This window comes from Bos indicus, chromosome 9 (genome assembly GCF_029378745.1).
Source record: "Bos indicus isolate NIAB-ARS_2022 breed Sahiwal x Tharparkar chromosome 9, NIAB-ARS_B.indTharparkar_mat_pri_1.0, whole genome shotgun sequence".
Classification (NCBI taxonomy): domain Eukaryota; kingdom Metazoa; phylum Chordata; class Mammalia; order Artiodactyla; family Bovidae; genus Bos; species Bos indicus.
Window position 1 is genome coordinate 94,284,373 of NC_091768.1, and position 26,680 is coordinate 94,311,052.

Consider the following 26,680-nt stretch of genomic DNA (forward strand, 5'->3'; position numbering starts at 1 on the left):
CTGTTTTCAATTAGCATCTATGGGTCTTGCAGATATGATGTCTCCTAGTGAATCCAAACTGCCCCTGCCCCTCAAAGCCGACGGTAAAGAAGAAGGCAGCACACAGCCGGAGGGCAAGTCGAAGGTACTCCTCTCTCCTCTGCACGTGGTGTGGGGCCTGCTCGCTGAAGCTGCCGTGTGCTCTCCTCTCTTTTCATTTGGTTTCTTCTCTTCTGCATGCCTCCATCTTGTGCGACACATTTGCAGTCTTCTTTCCCCACCCCCTTCATGGTGTGGATCTGAAAGTTACTAGTTCTTATGGCATTTAACTGGGTGTGGGAGGGGGCGGAGGGACATGACCCACCCAGAGAAGTGCCTCGGGGGTGGGGAGAAGGAAGGGGTCTTGCCTGGTTTTGATACTTGCAGCCATTTTCTCTGCCTTCAGTTTATAGCTTCCTGTTTTGGCCGCCTCAGCAACAACAGCATACTTAATATTTTGCTTTCCTGCCTTATTTGATAAATAAGGTGAACAGCTTTTTTTTTTTTTTTTTTCCTTTCTTTCTTTCATAAGGGGTAACCCATGCTTAGCATTCCATGTAAGCTTGAATAAGCATGGTGGCTTAGTGGTCTTATCCAGCATCCAGCAAACTTACCAAGTTTACTAATTAAGAATGTTGTTTTAATACCTTTATATGTGTGTGGTTTTGTGTGTTTGTTTGTACATGTCTTTATATATATATATTATATATAAAAATTAGTCTGTTAAACTGGATGTGCTTTTTGTTATTTTAAATAAAGTTTGCCCTACCTTTGTCATTTTTTTTTTTTTTTTATTCCTCTACCACAGGATAGCTACAGCTCTCAGGGTATTTCTCAGCCCCCAACCCCCGGCAACCTGCCAGTCCCTTCCCCAATGTCCCCCAGCTCTGCTAGCATCTCCTCATTTCATGGAGATGAAAGTGATAGCATTAGCAGCCCAGGCTGGCCAAAGACTCCATCAAGCCCTGTAAGTGGCTCTGGTTTTTTGTTTTTTTTGTCTTTTTTGTTTTGTTTTGTTTTTTTGGTTTTTGGGGGTTTTTTTGATAATTAATTCTACTTTAATGCTTGCTTATTAATTTGTTTTATAAGACTTTTTCTTCATAATTTATCCATGAAAGGATTTTCTTCGTAATTATACTAGTAACAAAATGAGTAAAGTTTGTATGCATCATAACATAAGTTGATTGCTGATAATGAAACCACTGATATAAAGAAGCGTCTGTAAGAAGCATGTGATTGTGCTACTGGGCCCAAACTCCTTCACACAGTGATTTTGTTTAAATGTCTAACCCATTGTGCGCTTCTGGAAGATCTTTAAAATGAGTTAACTGTCCATTTACGTGGTAACTAATAGCAGCCATGGAATAAATGATAAGTTTGGCCTTTGGACTAAATCTTTTATGGGCTATTGTGTCTAAAACATCTTATGTCACAACTACCTATATCTTGAAAACAAATACTACACTCTGGGCACAGTTCAGCATGTTATAGCCCTACTTTGTTTCAATCTAGTTGTCAGAAAATAACAGAAGATTTGTAGAAATGTTAGCATATGTGAATATTTGGAATGCTACTCATAGATTAATATGTGCCTACATTAGAATCATATGAGATAGAAAATTTATATCCTGTGCAAGCATGCTGAGAATCTTAAAATTGTTGATTTTATATGATATTTTTAAAAAGTGGGAATGTGTATATAAGGGAATTTTTTTTTTTTTTGCCTTAATATTCTTCTATCTATAGAACTAGGCTTTTATTTTCCTACTAAAGAAATTAATTCTGTGCCATTAAAGATGAAGAAGAATGGCACTGTAGTAACCTTTATTTTACATTCATATAGGGAATCAAAAGATCTTTAAAAAAAAAACTGAACATGTAATTACTTGCCAAGAAGCCTTAATTAATACGCTAATTTTTGTAAGACAATGTATTGAAGAGCACAGCTCAGGAAAAGCAAGTTGGAGGGAAGAAGACTCTAACTGCAGAATCTGGCAATCTAGTCAAAACCCCACAAGGAGGCTGCTATTAATTATCCATTCACTGGTTTAAACAGATAGAGCTGAAGGTTTGAAGATTTGGTAGTTCCAGTAAATGTTTGTAAAATTCATGTGGAGCTCTACTATAACCAGCATTTTCCTTTTCAGAGGAAGAAAGGGCAATATTCACTGTTACCTCTTCTCTAGACATGTGTTTCGCTTTTTCAACAACCAAGATGAAATGAAAAAATGCTTCTAGTATGGAAAGAGAGAGTGCAGCTTCTTAATTCTGATATCTGTGTTATTTGCTTTGAGTCTCAGAAGGCAGCTAACATGGGGAAGGGGGTTGTCCCATAATCTGTTCTGGTTTTTCTTTTCATTAAAGAAAAAACAGTTTTGAATCAGTAATATTCTCAAGTCAACAAATAGAACCCTATGTATAACTTTTCAAAAACATTTGTTTATTGGCTCAGAGGGGAAAATTTCAGAGGTTGAAAATATCTTTAAAACCTTAAGATAAAATGGACAGGAATTTAGCATTAAGTCTGCTAATGGAAAGAGGGGAGAAATTCAGAGAGAGAGGAAGGGATTTCAAGTAGGGTAGGGAACTGATGTTAGAAAATAAGAGATGACCAATAAAACATGAGTGGAGAAAAAAAAGATTTTTCTTAAAGACTTCTAATAGACCCATACTACATGTTTAAAATTTCCATCTTGCTGATTTCTGGATAATAATGACTGAGATATTTATTATATTTTAAGTTATTGTCACGTTATCTGTATCCAGTAAGTCCATAGGAAACTATTATCAAAACCCTTCCTTCTACTTAAATATGAGAAAGAAAAATAAACTGAATTATTGATTTAATTTTCTAACTGTAACATAATCATACTTAAAAATCACATATTACTGTCCTCTTTTTTCTATATAGTTCTACATACATTATCGCTCCCTGTAAATAACCACTTTTTACTTAAAAATTCACGATCATACTTCTGGCTCCAGTCATAGAAAAAAAAAACAAGGGAGGATGTGATTTGAGGTAGTGAAGGTGTTAGAGATTGCTTTGTATTGAGTAAACAACTCCACACTCAAATGAAATGCTCATTCAAGAAGGGAACGAAAGGAGATTGTTATGAAGGACCTCAGATTATCTCTACTGTCAAATCACTGCAGATACATGTTGAAGAGTATTTAACTTCTCTTTCTGAGATGCAACTTTAAATTGTACTTAAAATTGCTCCTCACAGTGTTCCTAATAAAGCTTGTCTAATAACAGACCTGAAATGAACTAAATAACAAAGATGTTCTATGCTTTGACAGTGTGCTGTGGACCAACAATTTTGTTACAAAACATTCTACAATAAAAATAAACATTTGCACATACACATGCATATACACATATTACCAGGCATATGGTAAAGACTGCTGAAATGTAAATCTGCCTCAAAGATTTGAGGAAACGTCTACTTATAGACTTAATTAAGTTATATGCAAGGAAAACTTTTGTGGCATCATAATAATGTCTTGCTGTAATTTTTCAGCAATCTCCATTTTTTTTTCTTGCCTCCAAGACAGTGTTTCATGCAGTAAGATACCATTTTTACAGTATCAAAGCAAAATGAGGTGTTCTAGTGGCCTGGAAAAGTTAACTATCTTCCTGCAGGGCTAGTTTTTTTTTTTTCTTTTGCCCATTGTTGATGAGTAGAATGTAAATGACATTTATCCAAAGGTCACATCAAAACTAATGTCTGAGAACAAAAAAAATGCATGTTGAGCCTAATCAGTGATAAAGTGTATAGTCTTTACTTCTAGGGCTTTTGTTTTTCTTAATATCATTTTTCTCTGTTTGGACACCCAGATACTAACTTTGGGAATGGGCTAGGGTGTCACCTGGAGACTGGGAATGGAGATGTTACTTGTCCGCCAATCCCTTCTCAGCTTTCAGTCTTATTAGACTGTGTCCACGTTCACTTAGCACCTTGCTCACTGAAAGCCTATTTATAGACTGTTTTAATCAGCTGTTAATTCTTACTTTGATGGTGCCAGACTTCTCAGACCTTTCTCATTCATAGGAGTATTCACTTATAGAATAAATACCTACTGAGTACCTTCAGTGTGCTGTCACTGTCGGTGATGCAAAGTCAACACAGGTCCTGCCCTGTGGAACGTAAGGTCTGGTCAGAAGAGTGGAAAGCAGACAGCTAATCCCACGCAGGACACACACCTTGATGCCCTGTGAGGCCAGGTGCCACTAAGGACAAATAAAACTAGTGATGATTCAGACCAGGGAGCTGACCTCAGAGGAGGCCTCTTCTAGGACCTGACACATAACTGAGGCTTGACCACTTTCTTTTCATAAAGATGCCTTTTCCTACATTACGGCACCATAAAGTGCATTTTTAAAGATCTAAAAACTATGAAAAATAAAACTATTAAAAGCAATTATCTTCATTAAGGTTTTCTCATTTTATGAGAACAAATTGAGATATATAGAAGTTAAACTTAAGTTCATTTAACAAAGAATGGTAAGAAAAGGTAAACTATGGATAGTCAAACTAAGTGAATCATTCCTTTAGACCCATTTCAGTTTATGAGAATGCAGTCCTTTCATAAATAAGAGCAAACACCATAGTCTCATTGCTTGGGTCATGATGAACTGTTCTCCTGGAGCCCTTCCACATTTGGGGTTTAGAGAGGACCAGGCCAGAAATAGCAGTTGGTTCTTATATTCAGGATGTTGGTGGAGCATTTAGAGTAATTGTAAATTGAAATGATTGACTTTATATCTCTTATTCTTAAATTGAATCTCAAATTTTTACCTCTCGATTTTTCACAGATGAAATAAAAGGGGGAGGTTCATGGTGGTGGTGGTTTGTTGTTATATTAATTGATTTTATGTGATAGTGCTTTTTTCCTCTGATTCTTATTTCAGATTTTTATTTTTTTAAAAGATTGGGTCCATTTTTTCAGTGTGCCTCCCAATAAAGACAAAAAGGTTTTCAGCACTAGGATTTAGAAACCTCTTGTTAATAACTACCTCATTAATGATGACAAAGCTGCTGAAATGTTCCCAGGATGAGAATGTGGTATAAGATGTGTTAGAACAGTTTCTTTCCCTAGTCAGAGACTCCTTGGATGTAAGAATATGATAAAATGTACAAACTTATTTGGATATGGAATGTGTTCTATATTTCTGGTATATACATGAATTTATAAGACATATATAAGAATATGTATATACATTTTAAGTTCCTATCTAAAGTAACTGTTAGGTGACTTGCTCTTTAGCTTCATCAATATAAATTGTAAAAGGTCACAGTTTTTTTTTTTAATCCTGACACTCTACAGTTTTTATTTACATCAGCTGTATCACCCATTTTTATATGTTTTATATAAAGATTTTATGTTTCAATAATTCTAAAGCTGAAGGCTTAAAATTTTAGCAAAAATAGCTTGGGAAATTACATGTTACTTGGAAGGACCTCTGCCACCCATCAGCTTGATTAGTTTCATTCTCAAGCATCCTTTCTCAGGCCCTAGTTTTATTGGGAATCACTTTGCTAAACAAGGTAGCATCAAACCTTAATGACAGTTATGTTATTTAACTCACCATCCCCATTTCAGGTCACATGTTTAAAATTATGTTGAGCTAAATATAACGAAAAAGAGTTAAAAAAAACTTCATCTAACATAATACTATACATTGCAAATGATAACCTAGTAAATAAACATGACTAAATGAAATATATTATTATTCCAAGGAAATATTTAATTGAGAATTTACAAGTGATTTTGCACAAGAATCCCACAGTTTCAGATATTACAAGTATACAAATATTGTTACAAATACAGAGACATAAAAGAAAGGGAGAATATACAGTTGGGCTGTTTAGAACAAAAAGTATTACCTTCCCAGATCACATAATCCAGAGGGTGAGCTTCAGGTGTGCAGAAACAGCCACTTCTGACATTTTAGTATCAAATATAAAATTAGAAAAATGAAAGACCAAGAATTAGAACATCAGTATAAACCAAATGGGCGCATAAAAGTAAACGTTCATAAATAAGCTGGGAGTATGAAATCTATTAAAATTACCTTGACAGAAAAGTTCAAGAAATCTTAAGTCAGGAAAGCAGATCATTCTGAGAGAATGCTAGTAACTGGCCATCAATTTAGAAGGCTCTCACATGTAAAGCGCACACCCCACTGGGTCCAATGACATGTGACCTACTTTGTATTTTTCAACACACATCACGTATGTGCTCTACCTCCATATGATTTAGTTTTAAAAAAGCTATACATTGGTCATTCATGTTTGACAAGGAAATGTAGGCGTCTATGTAATGAGGGGGGGGGCTCTATAATATTACAGTTGAAACTTTAAACTCATTGTGGCCATTCAATGAACTTGCACCTTTTTTAAAAAAAAGAAAAAATTACATGAGGGGTCATTGGAGTCTTGCCTTCTGGGATTCAACGCTTATATTGATAAAGTAAAAAAGATTTTTGTTCTGTTCTGTTTTTCAAGTATATAAAAGGGGGAGTTTGGGCCCTTTAGTTAAAGCCAAAGTTAATTCTTAATTGAGAAAATGTATACTTTGTGCCTGAACTAGTAGCCTTCATTCCTGATTGTTGTGTGATAGCAGTAGTTTTAAAATTTCTTCTCTTCTTGTATTTGGTAGCTCATTACTTTTTTTCTCACCTTCTTCCATTTCCCTCGGCCCGCTTATGCCCCATCTCCAAATGCTGCCCTGGGCTCTAGAAGTCCAGCTCATCCACCACCACTGGGGAAAAGATCACAAAGGTGTATGAGCTGGGGAATGAGCCAGAGAGGAAGCTGTGGGTGGACCGCTACCTCACCTTCATGGAGGAGAGGGGCTCCCCGGTCTCAAGTCTGCCTGCAGTGGGCAAGAAGCCCTTGGACCTGTTCCGACTCTATGTCTGCGTCAAAGAGATCGGAGGTTTGGCACAGGTGAGAACAGCTGAATGAGGAGATGTTATGGATGAGCTTTGAATATGCAAACGTGAATGTTTTTTTTTTTTCTCACAAAGAAAAAGCTGAGCCTCTAGGAAGGTCACTTTACTGGATCCATGTTCACGTGTGGCAGCTGGGGGGCGGGGGCTGTACTGGGGTCAGGGAACCCGATCTGCCACCCATTCGCAGAGTGACCTCAGTAGGTCATTTATATGGACTCAATCATCAACTGTAAAATGAGACATTTGAGCTAGGTTTTTGCTTCAAGGTCCCTAACAGCTCTCGAATTCTGTGGAATCTGTGTTAGAATTTCGTGGTAAACAGAAATGTTTTGCAAATGACTAAATGTCTAGATCAGATAGAAATCAAATTCGCTGTTTCCCTCTATCCAGAGCAAGATAACAAGAAAACTGGCATCCTTCTACGACCATGTCCGCTGTACCGGGTGACAGGAGGGGCAGTGCTGTCCTTTCCCACGGCTGGGGGCACCCAGGTGCAGAATGCCCAGAGGCACTCCTTTTGGGGTTGTGCAGATGCCTCCCATGCACTTGCCCCTTCATTCTGTACCCTAGGGGCCACATCCTCGTTTCCCTCTTCACAGCCCTGTTTTTACCACTGAGGCGGGTTTGTGTGTCCAATATCCCGAAGTAGGGAAAACCACTAGACCATTCAGGTATGACCTAAATCAGGTAGGTCATACCTGAATCATAATCCCTTATGATTATACAGTGGAAGTGAGAAATAGATTTAAGGGCCTAGATCTGATAGAATACCTGATAAACTATGGAATGAGGTTCGTGACATTGTACAGGAGACAGGGATCAAGACCATCCCCATGGAAAAGAAATGCAAAAAAGCAAAATGGCTGTCTGGGGAGGCCTTACAAATAGCTGTGAAAAGAAGAGAAGCGAAAAGCAAAAGAGAAAAGGAAAGATATAAACATCTAAATGCAGAGTTCCAAAGAATAGCAAGAAGAGATAAGAAAGCCTTCTTCATCAATCAATGCAAAGAAATAGAGGAAAACAACAGAATGGGAAAGACTAGAGATCTCTCTAAGAAAATCAGAGATACCAAAGGAACATTTCATGCAAAGATGGGCTCGATAAAGGACAGAAATGGTATGGACCTAACAGAAGCAGAAGATAATAAGAAGAGATGGCAAGAATACACAGAAGAACTGTACAAAAATCTTCACAACCCAGATAATCACGATGGTGTGATCATTGACCTAGAGCCAGACATCCTGGAATATGAAGTCAAGTGGGCCTTAAAAATCATCGCTATGAACTTAGTGGAGGTGATAGAATCCCAGTTGAGCTATTTCAAATCCTGAAAGATGATGCTGTGAAAGTGCTGCACTCAATATGCCAGCAAATTTGGGAAACTCAGCAGTGGCCACAGGACTGAAAAAGGTCAGTTTTCATTCCAATCCCAAAGAAAGGCAATGCCAAAGAATGCTCAAACTACTACACAATTGTACTCATCTCACACTCTAGTAAAGTAATGCTCAAAATTCTCCAAGCCAGGCTTCAGCAATATGTGAACCGTGAACTTCCTGATGTTCAAGCTGGTTTTAGAAAAGGCAGAGGAACCAGAGATCAAATTGCCAGCATCTGCTGGATCATGGAAAAAGCAAGAGAGTTCCAGAAAAACATGTATTTCTGCTTTATTGACTATGCCAAAGCCTTTGACTGTGTGGATCACAAGAAACTGTGGAAAATTCTGAAAGAGATGGGAATACCAAACCACCTGATCTGCCTCTTGAGAAATTTGTATGCAGGTCAAGAAGCAACAGTTACAACTGGACATGGAACAACAAACTGGTTCCAAATAGGAAAAGGAGTACGTCAAGGCTGTATGTTGTCACCCTGCTTATTTAACTTATATGCAGAGTACATCATGAGAAACGCTGGACTGGAAGAAACACAAGCTGGAATCAAGATTGCCGGGAGAAATATCAATAACCTCAGATATGCAGATGACACCACCCTTACGGCAGAAAGTAAAGAGGAACTGAAAAGCCTCTTGAAAGTGAAAGTGGAGAGTGAAAAAGTTGGCTTAAAGCTCAACATTCAGAAAATGAAGATCATGGCATCCGGTCCCATCACTTCATGGGAAATAGATGGGGAAACAGTGGAAACAGTGTCAGACTTTATTTTTCTGCGCTCCAAAATCACTACAGATGGTGACTGCAGCCATGAAATTAAAAGACGCTTCCTCCTTGGAAGGAAAGTTATGACCAACCTAGATAGCATATTCAAAAGCAGAGACATTTGCCAACAAAGGTTCGTCTAGTCAAGGCTATGGTTTTTCCTGTGGTCATGTATGGATGTGAGCGTTTGACTGTGAAGAAGGCTGAGTGCCAAAGAATTGATGCTTTTGAACTGTGGTGTTGGAGAAGACTTGAGAGTCCCTTGGGCTGCAAGGAGATCCAACCAGTCCATTCTGAAGGAGATCAGCCCTGGGATTTCTTTGGAAGGAATGATGCTAAAGCTGAAACTCCAGTACTTTGGCCACCTCATGTGAAAAGACTCATTGGAAAAGACTCTGATGCTGGGAGGAATTGGGGGCAAGAGGAGAAGGGGACGACAGAGGATGAGATGGCTGGATGGCATCACTGACTCGATGGACGTGAGTCTGAGTGAACTCCGGGAGTTGGTGATGGACAGGGAGGCCTGGCGTGCTGTGATTCATGGGGTCGCAAAGAGTCGGACGCGACTGATCTGATCTGATCTGATCTGATCCCGAAGTAGAATGGAGAAAAGGGTCCTCAGGGGTGACTGCCTGCTGCATCCTGGGCACCATCCTTTTTCTTGTCACTTCTCTCTCAACACCCATGGAATGCAGAGTCGTCAGCCCTGAAGAAGAGATGTAACAGATTGAAGTACAGTCGTCCCCTGGGGTCCACAGAGCACTGGTTCCAGGATCCCCACAAATACTGAAACCCTGTGAGCTCAAGCCTCTTTATTTCTGGAACCTACACACCACCTCCCATATACTAAAGATCATCTCTCAGTTACTTATACCCAATACAGTGTAATGCTATGTAAATAGTTGCTGGTACAAGTTCAAGTGTTGCTTCTTGGAACTTTCTTTGGGGCAGAGTGGGGGTTTTTGTTTTGTTTTGTTTTTTCAATACTTTCAGTTCACAATTGGTTGAATTCACAAATGCAGAACCAGGGAACAGGGAAGGCCGACTGTACAAGAATGTTGTGGCCCAGGGATTCTCAGGGTAGGTGGTGGGGCCAGGTTTGTTTGATTGCGAAGCACATGCCCTTTATCTACCCTTGGTTCTCCGACCTAGGTGTTCATAGCAGCACCTGGGAGCATTTAAAACCTGTCAGTTCCTGAGCTCCCTCCCAGACCAGTGAAAGGAGCTGCTCCGGGCCTCAGGTGTTCCGGGCCTCCCTATCCAAAGGTAGGTCAGCTGATGCGCAGGTATCACTGAGGACCCACCCTGGTCTCCGGGCTGCAGGGGCGTGCAGGAGAGGCTTTTGTTCTCAGCCCTCCCTGAGGAGCCTCTTCCCACCCAAGACTGAGGCCTCTAAATGAAGCAATTAGAGCTTGACTCCAGATGGCGTAATCAGATGGGATCACAGGATGCAGACCAGGTGTGACCAGGTGTGGGTGGTGGCCAGCGAAGGCTTTCACCCATCTCACAGAAGCAAGGAACCGTCAGGACACCTCACTCAGCCAAGTGGACTCCCAGGTTGGGTCTGTGAGCAAGATGCTGCTGGCTTAGCTGATGAAGTTGCTTGAATGTAGTAGTGATTCCCAGCAGTGAGGCCTTGGCTGCATTGTCACTCACACCCCATCAGATGTGGTTCGAACAGGTGCTGCAGCCCCAGAGGAATCAGCTAAAAGCCTTGCTTTTCAGAGTGTCCCAGGCAGCACTCTGCCTGCTGTTTTAGAAGCAGTCACAGGCCTGCCCGTTGCAGCCTGGCATTCAGTACCAAAAATGGCACTAAGCATTCCCAAGAGTATTCTCTGGTTTCTCATGCACCATTTAATACTAAGTAAATGGACATAAAGAGCTTTGTGAGGAAGTTTGAATCCAAAAATTGAACATTTCATTCAAATTCACTGTCCCTTTAACCCATGCTACTTAACACAGGACACATCTAAAGGCAAAATATTCCACAAGCATTTGCAGGCCTTCATGTTTCCTTCGTGTGTCAGCCTCGTGTGACATGTTCCCATTGGGAATCAATCAAAAAGTTAAATCAGTTCCTCAAATCTTATATAACATTTGAGGATTCCTTTCCTTTCTTCTCTTTTTGCAGTTGTATTCCCTCCAGCCTGAGTGTAAGTGGGAACACTGGATGGTCCTATGTGCCCCTTCCCAAGCCCACTGGTGCTGCCATGTCAGCTAGCTGGTGTCTCCACAGCTCAGACAGGGTTGATGACTTGCGCTGGACTGTTAGATTGGGCTCATTTGGTTGGGGCCTCCTTCACCCAACACTACAAGAAAGCCTCATGTCAAAGACTGGGCATGAACAGAAATTATAGGCTCATCTTTCTAGAAGCTTGTGGCTGTTGGAAGGAGACATTGTTTTTCTTATTAAGGCTCAAATACTTAAATTGCAAAATAATTCTGTTATTGCTTTTTAAATTAGTTTTTAGACACCCTTTTTTTTTTAAAAAAATATGAGTGAGATGGGGGTGAGCAAGAGCGCCTTTGCTCAGATAAATCACCGGCTCCGAGCAGCACCCACTCTGGCAGACTGAGGCATTAGAAGATGCACCGGGCAGAAGAATCTCCACGAGCAATGCTTTTTATGTAGCTATCAGCAGGTTCCTTAATGGTTTTATAACTGTAAATGCTGTCTATGCACTACTGAGTGGGAGTAATGAGCATTAGTTAAAAGAGGCAAATGAAAAAAAAAAGTAAACCAAGATATTAAGTGCTTTTTTTTGTTTCCTGGCTTTAAACAAACCACTCTGCTGCAAACCAGTGATCCTGCCTTTTTTTTTTTTTTTTTTTTTTTTTCCGGCTAGGTTAATAAAAACAAGAAGTGGCGTGAGTTGGCAACCAACCTAAATGTTGGCACTTCGAGCAGTGCAGCAAGCTCCCTGAAAAAGCAGTATATTCAGTACCTGTTTGCCTTTGAGTGCAAGATCGAGCGTGGGGAGGAGCCCCCGCCGGAAGTCTTCAGCACGGGCGACACCAAGAAGCAGCCCAAGCTCCAGCCGCCATCTCCTGGTAAGTGGGGGCGCTGCAGCCGGGAGCCCCTCCCGGGCTCTGAGATGGCCACTCAGCAGAGCAAACAGGACACACTGGGGTCTGAGAGAGGGGAAGGGACATCCTGTCTTCTCTTGTTCGTTTAACTGGACCCCATTAGCAGTGCCTAAGGGAAGGAAGAATGAACTGGGGATATTGTGTTTCTGCTCTGCACTTTGAAGGTGCCGATCTTTTGCTTTACCTTTTCTAGTCAAAGTAGACTTCAGGTTCTGAGTTATATACCTTAATTCCTTATACAGTTATTTTTAAATATCCCATCTAACTATCAAAATGTCTTCCCATTAACCTGTGCTCATACTGGAAATGCACCCTGCAGATTTAACAGCCAGCTTCCACCAGCTCTGCCTCTGTCGGAGATACTCAGATTTGTACACAGCAAAATGAAATTTGGACCTCATATTTAATGTTCCCTGCCAAGCAAGTTTTTGCTTGTAGCGAAGTCAGCAAACTTTCATGATAAAGATCTGTATAGCCCTGTTTCTGCGAAAGTGGAGTCCAAATTAGCTTTGAGCTAGAGGTCAGGAATCTAAGCAAATACTGCTTGGGAATAATGGTGATTCACTTGAATTCACAGAAGCAAAATCATAAAAATGGTACCTGCCTTCTCTGCTGTCTCTCCACTCAGCTGTTGGACACCCTGCCGTCCTTTCGGCTCTCCTGATGGCTTCTGTTCTACTGTTAGCATTTCAGATTTGAAATTACTGAATCACTGTATTCTGATAAATCCAATATTGAAGATGAGAAGAGATTTGAATCATCCTAAGTTCTGGGTGACCTCACTCAAGTTAAGTTTGATCATTCTGTGGTCTGTTTCTGGCTGTGTCCAAGCCCTGTGTTGGTCACACTTGCACACACTGTCCTGCATATGAAGTGGCTGATTGTACCTGCCACATCCCCCAACACTGTTATGCAGTCAAATGATCATAGCCAATATTTCTTGAGCACTTAGAGTGTGCCAGGGCTTTCCCGTTTAATCTTCATATGAGCCCTGTGATACAGATACTGTTCTAAAACCCCTGAGAAAACCAAGACACATACAATCTCAGCAGACTGGCCCATTGTTGCTAATGAGGGGGAGAACCAGGCTTTGATCCCAGACATCTGGCTCTAGAATTAGAGAGCCAGGTGTACCTACCACACTTTGTGCTTACAGCAGTGCTGTAATAGGTAAACTGTTCACACAGAAAGTGGTACCTGTGAGCCAAAGAAAGGCGTTGTTTCTCTTTTAATTACTTGCTCTAGCTGATATCTGGAGGGCAATGCTAATATCTAATCAAGAGATCTCAAATAAATACTTTTAAGGCCCAGGGTACATGTGTAATGAGCACACCTCAATATAGATCTGTTGGTTCTAAATCCAAGTAGAGAAGTTCCTCTCTCTCACCCCGTCCTTAAAGATCCACAGACTTTTCCAGTTATGGTGGACTTTAAAAACTGTGAAATCTAATTTCGAAAATCTCACAACATTACATTCAGTTCACAGAGTAAAACAAGCTGCCTCTGAACAGCTCTGAAACTATTTTTCCAAAATAAAAACCCAGTAGGGTGTAGGGACCAAAGTGGTGATGTCTGCAAAGATCTAAAGATATATTTTATTTGCCAGGAAAGAACTCATGTCACTGAATGGTCTGTACTTCTGTATGGAGAATAGCTCTCCCAGTGTGCATCAGCTTCAGTGCAAGAAATCCTGCTGAGGTATAGACACTTCAGAAAGTACAGGGCCTGTGCTCTGAACAGTCAGCTCTTTCCTCTCCCCCCACTTTATTTTAAACTATGATTTTTATGGCAACATTATCGCTTTAACTGCACAAAAGAGCTCGGATTGCAGGCGCACCTCTGATAATACATTCTTCTCAGTAGTCCAAATGGAGCCCGAGTCTGCGAAACAGGAAGCGGGAGGAAAGCTTCCTGAATTTAGCCGTTCAGCCAGTGCACAGCCTGGAGGGCATAGTGCAGGGTACACGGGGCCAGTCTGCCTGGCTCACGTGTTGTGCACACCGCTCAGCAAGAGGACAGAAACGTGGACCAGGCCGTGGGGCAGTGAGTAACGCCAGCCTCTCAACCAAAAGCCAGGCGTTGCCTCCAGCATTCCAGACCTATTATTAAGGAAAATGTTTCTGAAACATTTATTGTCAGAGAAGGGAAACAAATAATTTTATTCCCAAACCTTTGCCATGTTAGAGCCTTATATACTACAAAAAATTTTAATTGATTTTCAGCCAGAATTTGTGTTCTTTAAGTCAGGTTTTTTCTCATAAGAACCTAACTGTAGCTTATTCCTTACCGATACATCCAGGCAAACAACTAAAAGATTCCTCAGAAACATTCTAGATTCTTTTTTCGAATGTTCATTCTGAACCAACTTAAATCCTAGATGCTAATGACTTAAGGTCATCCCCCTGTGTTCCAGTTCGGATGTGATACGGCTGATAAGATTTGAAATTCAGTCCTGTCAGCCTCTGAAAGGTGTTGCCCCTTAGCCCTGGAGCCTTCACCCTGATCTTCACTGTCAAGTGGCTGTGTGGCTTCTCACCCCAGAGATCCAGGTTGTGTCTTTGGGTTCTAGAGCAATTCGACCAAAGGAAGGCTCCTAAATGAAACCTGAGCAGGGCCTGGGGGTGCGGGTGCATCTCTGAAGTCCTGGCGGGGCTCTTGTTATAACTGACTGTAAAAGTTAGTGAAGATCTAATGAACAGCCACAGGGGTCCAGGGCCTTAGCTGACTGTAAGCTAGAGTGGGGTAGGGGCAGGGTAGGGAGGGGACCTGGCTGGGAGGAATGGGTGGCGGGTGGTGGGAGGAAGCTCCACTTTCAATTAGTAAGTCTGTAACCAAAAACCCATCCATCTTTGCTGGCAGGTGGCTGACTGAATTTCTATTATTAGCTGACAGGTGATGTCACAGAGCCTGTCATGGATCCAACTAGGGAATCCTCAGTGGAAGATAAATGAAAAAGGGCTCAGGTTATAAACAGAGGTGCCCTCTGGGTGACCTCTGGTTGCCGTAGACCTGGGACTATCAGCTATGCCTCATCTCCCTACCCTCCTTCCTGCAACCCCAGCCAGAACTAGGGCACCGGGTCCATGCTGTGTAAATTATCTTCCCAGCTAGGAGTCTGGCCGTTCTGTCTGAAGTGTGTGAATGTACTTAACCTTCAGTAACCTTTCCATTGTTTACTTTCCAGTATACATTTGTAGCTTCTGGCAAAAGGTAGGGATATCCTAGAGAGCCAGCCTGCTCTGTTAGCAGCTTCCAGAGGTTGCATTCTTTTTTTTTTTTTTTCCCCTGAAAGGAAAGGAAAACACACTGGCAAGAGGGGAGAATATTTCCTTTTTTTTTTTTTAGCTGTAAATGTGAATACTTGTAAATAAGGGCCATTCTGAACTCACGGTCTTGTGAGCCGTGTTCCAAGGAAGCTGTTCTGGCTTCTGCACAGTCTGCTTCTTGAGTTTAAGAAATCAGTTATTTCCCCTGCCAGTTCTGTGGGGCAGTCATGTCTGTAGGGTTATCCTTATATATTTGTAAAAGACTCTTACTTCTTTCTTTCATTATATCTACTTTTTAAATATGCATTTTTTGGTGAAACTCTGGAAATGCATACTTGGTACACAAATATAATAAACTGAATTTGGTAAAACTCTGATCTGGTTTAGAAGCATGAGTTGGTAAGTTTTTATTTTAAGGTATCTACATCTAAGAAGGTATCTATAGTTGAAGCTAGTCTTCCCTGATTCACTCTAGTCCTGTGCACCCAGGGCAGGTGTTATGGAAAGCACCCTCTGTTGGCCAGTCCTCAGTATTCATTCCCAACCAGGCCCCGACCGCACAGACATGTAGGGTCGGCTGAGGCTCTCTGAGTAGAAGTGATAGACCCCATTTCTTACTCACTCATAGCGCACTCTGTCATCTCCAGGGTTTGTGTAACTCAGTTTCCCCTAAAGTAAAGTGTGGTAATTGTACAGTTCGTTAACTGTAGATAATAATATATGCAAATTGTTGTTTATAAGCAACCAGCAATCCTATTTGTTAGAATTCTGAAAGTATTGTGTGTATGTATGTGGGCAGAAATTCTTATCTTTTTCTGTCAATTTGATAAATTCCAATGGTAGGAAACAGCACACAATATTCATTCAATTAGTATTTGTTTAATTAATAAGTGAAACCAATACCTATCTAACACCTAACATGCTAAGGACTATGATCAGTGATAAAGCAAGAGCCCTTAAAATATTATGTTTTAAGGTGGGATTAATTTTTTACATGAATCCTACTTAAGTTTTAAAAAGATCTGTTCAATACTGGGCTCGGTTATTATAGTGTAATTATAGTTAAAGCCAAGTCTTATTACTCTGATAATGACATTCAGTTCAGTTCAGTTGCTCAATCATGTCCGACTCTTTGAGACCCCGTGAATGGTAGCACGCCAGGCCTCCTTGTCCATCACCAACTCCCGGAATTTACCCAAACTCATGTCCCTCAAGTCGGTGATGCCATCCAACCATTTCATCCTCTGTCATCCCCTTCTCCTCCTGCCCCCAGTCCCTCCCAGCATCAGGGTCTTTCCCAATGAGTCAACTCTTCGCATGAGGTGGCCAAAGTACTGGAGTTTCAGCTTCAGCTTCAGTCCTTCTGATGAACACTCAGGACTGATCTCCTTCAGAATGGACTGGTTGGATCTCCTTGCAGTCCAGGGGACTCTCAAGAGTCTTCTCCAACACCACAGTTCAAAAGCATCAATTCTTTGGCGCTCAGCTTTCTTCACAGTCTAACTCTCACATCCATACATGACCACTGGAAAAACCATAGCCTTGACTAGACGGACCTTTGTTGGCAAAGTAATGTCTCTGCTTTTGAATATGCTATCTAGGTTGGTCATAACTTTCCTTCCAAGGAGTAAGCGTCTTTTAATTTCATGGCTACAGTCACCATCTGCAGTGATTTTGGAGCCCAAAACAATAAAGTCTGACACTGTTTCCACTGTTTCCCCATCTGTTTGCCATGAAGTGATGGGACCGGATGCCATGATCTCAGTTTTCTGAATGTTGAGCTTTAAGCCATCTTTTTCACTCTCCTCTCACTTGCATCAAGTTTTTTAGTTCATCTTCAGTTTCTGCCATAACATTAAAGAATTCTAAACCAATACGACTTGTGTAAATAACAAATTATTTCATAGCTCCAAAAACTACTGTTACTGACAGCATAGACACATCCAGATGTGGGAAAATGATACAAAGCTCATTATTAATTTGTACCGTTTCTTTACAACTTAAACATTTCTCATTGCCTAAGACCTCGATAATTTTTATGTTTTTCTAAAACAGCACAATAGTCCATCAAATTGATAAAACAAACTTTATGTCCCATTTTTCCTTATTCTTAGACATTCAGATTATCTCCATTATAAACAACACTAAAGTAAATTTTCTGTCTAAAACCTTCTTTATATTAGATGATTTTCTTGGGATAAATACCCAGGAAAGCATTTACCCAGTATTTTACAGCTCATATCTGAAGTGCGTTTCCAAATAGTTTAGAAAAAAAAGCTTTTACTGATTTTCACCATAAACAATGTAAGACAGTTAATTTTGCTGCATCGTTACCAGCAATGGATATTGTTACTCTCTCTACATGAGATGGTGTCCTATTTTTCTTTCCCTTTTAAAAAAAAATAACTATCAAGGATGAGCTCACTTGATAACCTCTAGTTTTCTCCCCATTTTTTCTTGGTATCACTACTATCAGCTAACTCAGGATCCTTGCAAGGTCCACAGACCCCCCAGTCAACTGGCAGTAATTCGATGGCAGAGGTTCCAGGTGACCTGAAGCCGCCTACTCCAGCCTCCACCCCTCATGGACAGATGACCCCAATGCAAGGTGGAAGGTATGTTAAAAGATCTCTGTGAGCCATACAAAGTTAGATTTGTCTATCTTTTAGTTTTCTGGAGCAGACTTTAGAGAGAGAGAAAATGGTGTTCTGTAGTGAGTCTTTAAATATTGACTACCACTTGTTTCAGTCATATAATTTACTTTGGATGGTGTTCCCATGTACACAGATTTCAAGGTTGGCTTATTTTCTGGATCAGCGTTTGCAGGTGACTAATGCTCTGTGGTTAAGCTTTCATGTCTCTCATCTCATCAGAAGCAGCACTGTCAGTGTGCACGACCCATTCTCAGACGCAAGTGAGTCATCGTTCCCCAAACGCAACTCCATGACTCCAAGCACCCCGTACCAGCAGGGCATGAGCATGCCAGACGTGATGGGCAGGATGCCCTACGAGCCCAACAAGGACCCCTTTGGGGGGATGAGGAAAGGTAAATGCCAAGGGCCCTCTGCGCAGGGTTGGTCCAGAGGGCGTTCTCCATCCTGTGACTGACTCACTGACCCATTCGAGACGTACTGGAGCCCCACTCCACAGCCTACTAAATTTCCAGCCGTGAGGAAAGTACTTAGCATTTCTGTGCCTCGGTTTCTTCATCTGGAAATTAGGATAATAAGGGGTCATGAAGAGGAGCTGAGTTAATGCACATAAGTACAGGCCTTAGAAGAGTGACTGGTACATATTGTAAGCAGAGGTGCTCTTGATGCTGCCCCAAGTCAGCATCAGGCTTGTCTTAAGGCATGGGCTGGGTGCTAAGTTGGTAAACCAGACAGGCCCTTGTGGAGCTGACGGGCTACAAACGAGATAAAAAGTAAGGTAAACCACGTATATGTGACTAAAGATGGTTTTTGACAGAAGAAAGGAAACAACCAGGAAGAAAGGACACAAAGAACAAGGGCGTGGCGGCGGGGGGAGGGGGGTGGCAGTCATGGAGGAGGGGCCTTTCCTTGGGAGGGAGGGCGGACAGGGTCTCTGGGGACGCAAGCAAGGGGCAGGCGAGGGGCGCTGAGGCAGCAGTGAGGCTGGTGTGCGTCGGGGGTGGAGGCTCCTGGGCACAAAGAGCCGAGGGCTGTGCTGAGGACGTCCAGGCCCCCAGGTCCAGAGCCTTTCCACTTCCTGCATGTGCTGACGAGTTTGGGGTTTTTACGCAGGAAGTGAGGTGACTGGGTTTTTGTTGTTGTTGTTAAAAATAAATGAGTAACTATCTGGACATTTATGGAGAATGTATTGGAGAGAAGTGAGGGTCAAGTTGGGGAGACCACTGTCAGAGTCCTCAGAGAGGTGAGGAGTTGGGGTGAGACCAGCAGGGAGAGAGAATGGAACCACTCAGTATATGTGTGGGGAGGGGAGGGTAGAAACAGCAGGACGTGCCAATGGATTGAATGTTGAATGTGGGGTTAAAAGAACCAAGCGATGGTGACTGAGAGGTGGGCAGTCAGGCGACAGAGGGAGGTGAGGGTGGCTGTCACTGCCTGTGGTGTGGACACCTGGGAATGAACAAGACAGAGAGGAAACCAGAGTTCACTGTAGATGTCGAGGCAGTGAGGGGTAGGCTGTGTGTCTGGAGCTGGGCAGAGCACTGTTATTGGGTGTAATCTTGGAGAACCAAGCAGAGAAATGGCATCAACAACTGTAGGATGGACAAGATCCCCGAGAGCTCTCACTGACATGAGCAGACACCCAGGCTGGGCTTTTCTCTTGCGTGTGTCAATCCCCTGCGGTCACTCGGCCCGAGACCGCAGGTCTCTCAGCCTCTGCCCTCTCTAGCTTCTCCACTGGCACACAAGCTCTACGTGCTGTTGACATTCTTCCTAATGCAGCAGAGTCCTGTGAAATTGAGGCATGGTAGGACTATTTCTGAAATACATACAAAAAAAGTAGTGAATGACATTTTTATGGAAGTATTTATTCTGGGATCCCTTAAATAATAGTGCCTTTACATGACTTTTTGATAACATTGTTTTAAGTAGAGACAAGCATAAAGCCCTAAAGCCTTGGTTTTGACAAGTATTATGGAGGAATGAAATGGCAACCCACTCCAGTGTTCTTGCCTGGAGAATCCCAGGGATGGGGGAGCCTGGTGGGCTGGTGTCTCGGGTCGCACAGAGTCGGACACGACTGAAGCGACTTAGCAGCAGCAGCAGCATGGAGGAATGAAAAATAAAAAAAGAATCTCAAAAATTTAAATGTTGGGCACATTACCATTTAATTAAATGAAATTCTATTTTATATGTATTTCATATACCCGTTACACAAAACAAGATAATCTATAGTTTTTCCTTTCAAAAAGTTTGAGCTGCTTATTTCAGGTATAGATTTTTCAAAACATGCAATAAATCCATAAGCTCAGAAATTCAAGAGCTTTGTGAATGTTGGAGTTAACTGTTTTCCTTAGTGATATGAGATGCTAGAAAGAATGTGTTGTTGGTGCTGTTGGTGGTTGTATAATACCTTTAAACTCTGAAAATATGACAATAACATGGAAAAATAATTACGCTTTGGAATCCAGTTTCAAAGTTATGGAAAACTATTCCAATATCCTATTATGCTATATTTGACAGCATGAGTTCTATTTCTTTTGTCTCCTTATGCCTATATTTTTTTAATGAAAATAAGTGTGGTGGTGAAGAGGAGATGACTGTGGATTACCTTGCTCTAGGTACCAAGTAGCTCTATAGAGTGTTTTCATCCACTGTGTAAATGATACAGTGGCTCGGCGAGAGCCCTGTCTCACATTTCCCCCATGTATTTCAGCTTACCTGCTATCTTCCACTACTGACATTTTTAGTACCAAGTTAAAGCAGGTAAACAGAAAGCCCACAGGAAACAGATTTTCTTACAGCCCTACCCCTGTTACAGTAAAGTTTTCCATTCCTCAGTTCACCATATTCTGTCAGTGAACTTGGTGGGGCTCTAATTTTTTATTTAATGACCAACATCAGTGGATATCACACCTGTTGTTGCTGCTGCTGCTGCTCCTGTGGTTGACCTGGAATGTGGTGGGATGGTAGATAAAAGAGCCTCCTCTAAGACCCAGAAGCCCTGAGTAGCCTTGGCCCTGCCTGTCCTCCTGCCTGCCTTCCTCACCTACTCACTCATTCATCACTGATCGAGGAATTGATTGCTTGCTTTTAAGTAAACAGTAAGTGAATATTTATATACTGTTTAACTTAACAGTATATAGTTTGAATATTTATTAGTATCCACAGATACAATCCTACTTACTCTTTTTAATGCTCTAGTAATTCATGGTTATTTCCTAATACTTTGTTATTATAAATAATGATACAGTGATTATTGAAGTATAGCTAGCTGTTTTTCACACTTGTAGAGTGTTGCTGTGAAATAGATTCCTGGAAGTAGAATAACAGAATCAAAGAATAAGAATTCTTATTTTGTTTACTGAGTACTATTTGTAACAAACTTTTTCCCCTGTTTAATTTGTACTGTTGTAACAAACTACCCCAAGACTTAGTAGCCTTAACAACAGCACTCAGTCATATCTCACAGTCCAGTGGTAGGTGGGGCGGCTCTTGACTCCACATGTACTCAGCTGGGACTCTGAGGTGGTGACTGTCATCCGAAGCCTGGTGGAGAGCTCTGCTGAGCGCAGGTGCCACCTGAATGGCTGGTGTCATCCGGAGGCTGGCTGGGAGCTGAGCTAGAGCTGTTGACAGGGACCTCCTCCTGGGGCCTTTCCACGGAGCTTCTTGGGCGCCTGGTGCCATGGGAGACAGGCTCCAGGAAGGAGTACTCCAGGAGCCACAGCCTCACTTGCAGTTTCTTACAGCCCTCTGCCATATCACATTTGCCAGTGCCCCAGTGGTCAGAGCTGGTCATGACATGACCAAGCCCAGCCTCTCAATGTATGGGGATTCCACAGGCTATGAGCACCCAGAGATGTCCTTCTTTAGTGGGGGGGGGCGGGGGGGTGTCACCAAAATATAGCCTTACCATAGCCGGTATTGTCAAAAGTTACACCAATTTAAACACTCTTAACATGATCATGTGGACCCTCCAACTAAGAATGATTATTATCATTTTAATGTTTGTCAGTCAGAAGGGGAGAAGGGGAAAAAGCCTCATCTTGGATGTCCTTAATTATGATTGAGGTCATGCATCTTTTTATATCAGTTTAGTCACTTAGTCATGTCTGACTCTTTGCGACCCCATGGACTGCAGTGCGCCAGGCCTCCCTGTCCATCACCGACTCCTGGAGCTTGCTCAAACTCATGTCCATCAAGTCAGTGATGCCATCCAACCGTCTCCTCCTCTGTCATCCCCTTCTCCTCCTGCCTTCAGTCTTTGCCAGCATCAGGGTCTTTTCCAGTGAGTGAGTTTTTCACATCAGGTGGTCAAAGTATTTGAGTTTCAGCTTCAGCATCAGTCCTTCCAATAAATATTGAGGACTGATTTCCTTTAGGACTGACTGGTTTGATCTTCTTGCAGTCAACGGGACTCTCGAGTCTTCTCCAACACCACAGTTCAAAAGCATCAATTCTTTGGTCTTTCTTTATAGCCCAACTCTCACATTCATACATGACTACTGGAAAAACCGTAGCTTTGACTAGATGGACCTTAGTTGGCAAAGTAATGTCTCTGCTTTTTAATATGCTGTCTAGGTTGGTCATAACTTTTCTTCCAAGGAGCAAGTGTCTTTTAATTTCATGGCTGCAGTGACCATCTGCAGTGATTTTGGAGCCTAAGAAAATAAAGTCTCTCACTATTTCCATTGTTTCTCCATCTATTTGCCATGATGGGACCAGATGCCAAGATCTTAATTTTCTGAATGTTGAGTTTTAACCCAACACTCCTCTTTCACTTTCATCAAGAGGCTCTCTGTTCCTCTTCACTTTCTGCCGTAAGAGTGGTGTCATCTGCATATCTGAGATTATTGATATTTCTCCTGGCAATCTTGATTCCAGCTTGTGCTTCATCCAGCCCAGCGTTTCTCATGATGTACTCTGCATATAAGTTGAATAAGTAGGGTGACAATATACAGCCTTGATGTACTCCTTTCCCTATTTGGAACCAGTCTGTTGTTCCATGTCCAGTTCTAACTGTTGCTTCCTGACTTGCATACAGATTTCTCAAGAGGCAGGTTCAGTGGTCTGGAATCCCCATCTCTTTAAGAATTTTCCACAGTTTGTTGTGATCCACACAGTCAGAGGTTTTGGCATAGTCAATAAAGCAGAAGTAGATGTTTTTCTGGAACTCTCTTGCTTTTTTGATGATCCAACAGATGTTGGCAATTTGATCTCATTCCTCTGCCTTTTCTAAATCCAACTTGAACATCTGGAAGTTCACTGTTCATGTACTGTTGAAGCCTGGCTTGGAGAATTTTGAGCATTTACTAGCGTGTGAGATGAGTGCAATCGTACAGTAGTTTGAACATTCCTTGGCATTGCCTTTCTTTGGGATTGGAATGAAAACTGACCTTTTCCAGTCCTGTGGCCACTGCTGAGTTTCCCAAATTTGCTGGCATACTCAGTGCAGCACTGTTACAGCATCATCTTTCAGGATTTGAAATAGCTCAACTGGAATTCCGTCACCTCCACTAGCTTTGTTCGTAGTGATGCTTCCTAAGGCCCACTTGACTTCACATTCCAGGATGTATGGCTCTAGGTGAGTGATCACACCATTGTGGTTATCTGGGTCGTGAAGATCTTTTTTGTATAGTTCTTCTGTGTATTCTTGCCATCTCTTCTTAATATCTGCTGCTTCTGTTAGGTCCATACCATTTCTGTCCTTTATTATGCCCATCTTTGCATGAAGTGTTCCCTTGGAATCTCTGATTTTCTTAAAGATATGTCTAGTCTTTCCCATTCTTTTGTTTTCCTCTATTTCTTTGCATTGATTGCTGAGAAAGCCTGTCTTATCTCTCCTTGCTATTCTTTGGAACTCTGCATTCAAATGGGTATATCTTTCCTTTTCTCCTTTGCCTTTCACTTCTCTTCTTTTCACAGCTATTTGTAAGGCCTCCTCAGACAACCATTTTGCCTTTTTGCATTGCTTTTTCTTGGGGATGGTCTTGATCCCTGTCTCCTGTACAGTGTCACGAATCTCTGTCCATAGTTCTTTAGGCACTCTATCAGATCTGATCCCTTAAATCTATTTGTCACTTCCACTGTATAATTGTAAGGGATTTAATTTAGGTCATACCTGAATGTTCTAGTGGTTTTCCCTACTTTCGTCAATAAATGGAAAATAACTTCAAAATGGAAAGTAACTTCAAAACTGGTTCTACTGGAGGTTGATGTAAGAGCATGTAAGATATGAAGTATTTGGAATACCTTATAAAGCAAAATATATTCTACCAGTGTCAAGACTTCTTTATTTGCACCTCTCAACCAAAGACACATTTTTCAGCTCACAAAATTGTAATCAGCTTTTATCTCATGCAACATAAAAGTAACCTTCATAGGATAAAGGCAGGTGTTGGTAATAGTGTATATCAATTAAGATTTGCATTAAAATGTTTTTTTATTTGCCTACAGGCTAGTTTCTGGGCTTGACCCAATTTCCTTCAGGCTGTGAGCAAATGCTAATTTGCATATTTGACCTAATTGACACTCTACCCCTTGTTAGAAATATCTCATCCCTTCTTGAGCTGTCCTTACTCCTTCATGATTTTCTTCATCCTGATTTTAGAGTAAGTCAGTGCATGGGTGGTTGTTAAGGTTTTCACTTTTTTTTTATTTTTCCTAAAAGAGATAGGAACTAACTGTATACATATCTCTTCCTTACAAACTACTTCATGAGATGATATTACCAACCTTATTTTATAGATAAGGAATTAAACTTAGAGATTTATCAACTTAACCCAAAAAAGTATGGATCTGGGCCTGTATTTGTTTCTTATGTTACTGATAACAAATTACCACAAATGGCTTAAAACACACAACATACACATATGCTCTCCAATTTCTGTGGGTTCTCAGCTCAGGGTCACAGTACAAGTCAAGCTGGGAGCCTGGATTCCATTTCTCTGAGCTCGTAGTTGTTGGTAGAACTTAGTTCCTCACAGTTGCTGGACTGAGGTCCTGTTTTCTTGCTGACTGTCATCTGGGGCCTTCTCTGCTTCTAGCAGTTGCCTTCCTTCCTAACACGTGGGCCTCTGACCTGCGTGGCACTGCTTTTCAAGGCCAGCGGAGAGTGTCTCTGACCTGCTCTGTCTCTTAACTCTAGATGCCAACTTAAAGGACCCACATGGGTGCTCTCCCTTTTGGTTAGCTCAGCGAGTTGATTGGTGACTGTAATTACATCTCTGAAATCCCTTTTGCCCTGCAATGTAGATAATCCTGGGAGTGACATCCTGTCCCATTCATGGGTTCACCCCACACTCTGGGAGACTCATACAAGTTGTGTACGTGAAGGGGGCTCAACTTAGAATCCTGCCTCAACAGGGCCCATCTTAACTTTAGACCTTATGCTCTTTGATCGGTATTGTTATCTGTCATATTAAGGATAACAGCACTGACTAGAAAGGGATGTTTGGGCCCTTTGGCATTTGAAAGTGCTTAATTTTTTGTCTGTTACTGAAAATATTTCAGTGCCTGGAAGCAGCGAGCCTTTCATGACGCAAGGACAGATGCCCACCAGCAGCATGCAGGATATGTACAACCAGAGTCCATCTGGAGCCATGTCTAGTCTTGGCATGGGGCCACGGCAGCAGTTTCCCTACGGAACCAGTTATGACCGAAGGTGAGTGTTTCCTAAGATGAAGATGAGATGACTTATTCGAAACTGTGCTTTCCACACACACATCTCTGAGCCCTAGCAGCTGATGTCTGCTTCCTGCTGAAGTTCGGTAGGACTGTACGTGTCAGACGGCTGCCTTCAGTCGATGACTGTAACAGGAACTGGGGAGAAGGACGTTGTCCCCAGGCCACCAATACAGCCGTGTTTTTATTAGTGAATTTTAGAAATATGCCAGGGCTGGGCTGGCCAGGGCACAAGTCTTCTCCCTAAGGATGCAAGAGCCAAGGTTGTCCCAGCCACTGTCACCACACCGAGACTGCCGCTCCAGGGTCCGTGTGTGGCTCCTCCCTTGACCTCAGTGCCTGCCCTCCTCCCCACAGGCTGAGGTCTGGGCAGGTGCCACACTGGGCTGTCAGCAGGCTCGGGCAGCAGTGGGTTCTTGGTGACGTCTTCCAGGCGTTGTTTTTTCAGGTGTTCCCCCTGTCCCCTGCGAACATTTTAAACTGAGAGGGAATGCTTTGCTCCTTAATAAACATCTGATAAAAGCCAGGGTAGCTTTTCTTTTCTCAGGACATCCCCTTGATACTAAAATGGCAAGTAAGGATGCATTACTGGCCCAGATTATTTTAATAAGATAGAATGAAAGTCGTTGAAAGGTCTCAGAGAGGAAGCTGTTCCTCGAATAGTGGCTTAGGGTGGACTTCCTTTGTGAAGAAGGCCCCTGACCGTGGTCCTTACCATGGAAGACCTATCCCTTGCTTGTCATGTTCATTACCTCCCTAACGGAGACTTACTTAGAAACCAAGCCTTCAACTGAATATTTCATTTTTAAAGAAAACCAGTGGAGGTAAAGTAAAGCTCTTTCTCTGACTGTTGCTCTGAGG

At 41.9% G+C, this 26,680-nt stretch overlaps 1 protein-coding gene across 9 annotated transcripts in view; it reads left to right on the forward strand.

Annotated features, from left to right (window-relative positions):
- ARID1B (AT-rich interaction domain 1B) overlaps positions 1 to 26,680 on the forward strand; it is a 440,026-nt gene that overhangs the window by 400,444 nt on the left and 12,902 nt on the right. For 5 of the 9 annotated variants that reach the window (XM_070795595.1, XM_070795599.1, XM_070795598.1 and 2 more), the window contains 7 exons: positions 15 to 124; positions 827 to 985; positions 6,765 to 6,974; positions 11,976 to 12,180; positions 17,959 to 18,097; positions 18,356 to 18,528; positions 25,649 to 25,799. In XM_070795595.1, the coding sequence (XP_070651696.1) occupies positions 15 to 124; positions 827 to 985; positions 6,765 to 6,974; positions 11,976 to 12,180; positions 17,959 to 18,097; positions 18,356 to 18,528; positions 25,649 to 25,799 (1,147 nt within the window). The remainder of the gene's footprint in view (positions 1 to 14; positions 125 to 826; positions 986 to 6,764; positions 6,975 to 11,975; positions 12,181 to 17,958; positions 18,098 to 18,355; positions 18,529 to 25,648; positions 25,800 to 26,680) is intronic. The other 4 variants (XM_070795600.1, XM_070795603.1, XM_070795596.1 and 1 more) reach the window with 3 other exon arrangements.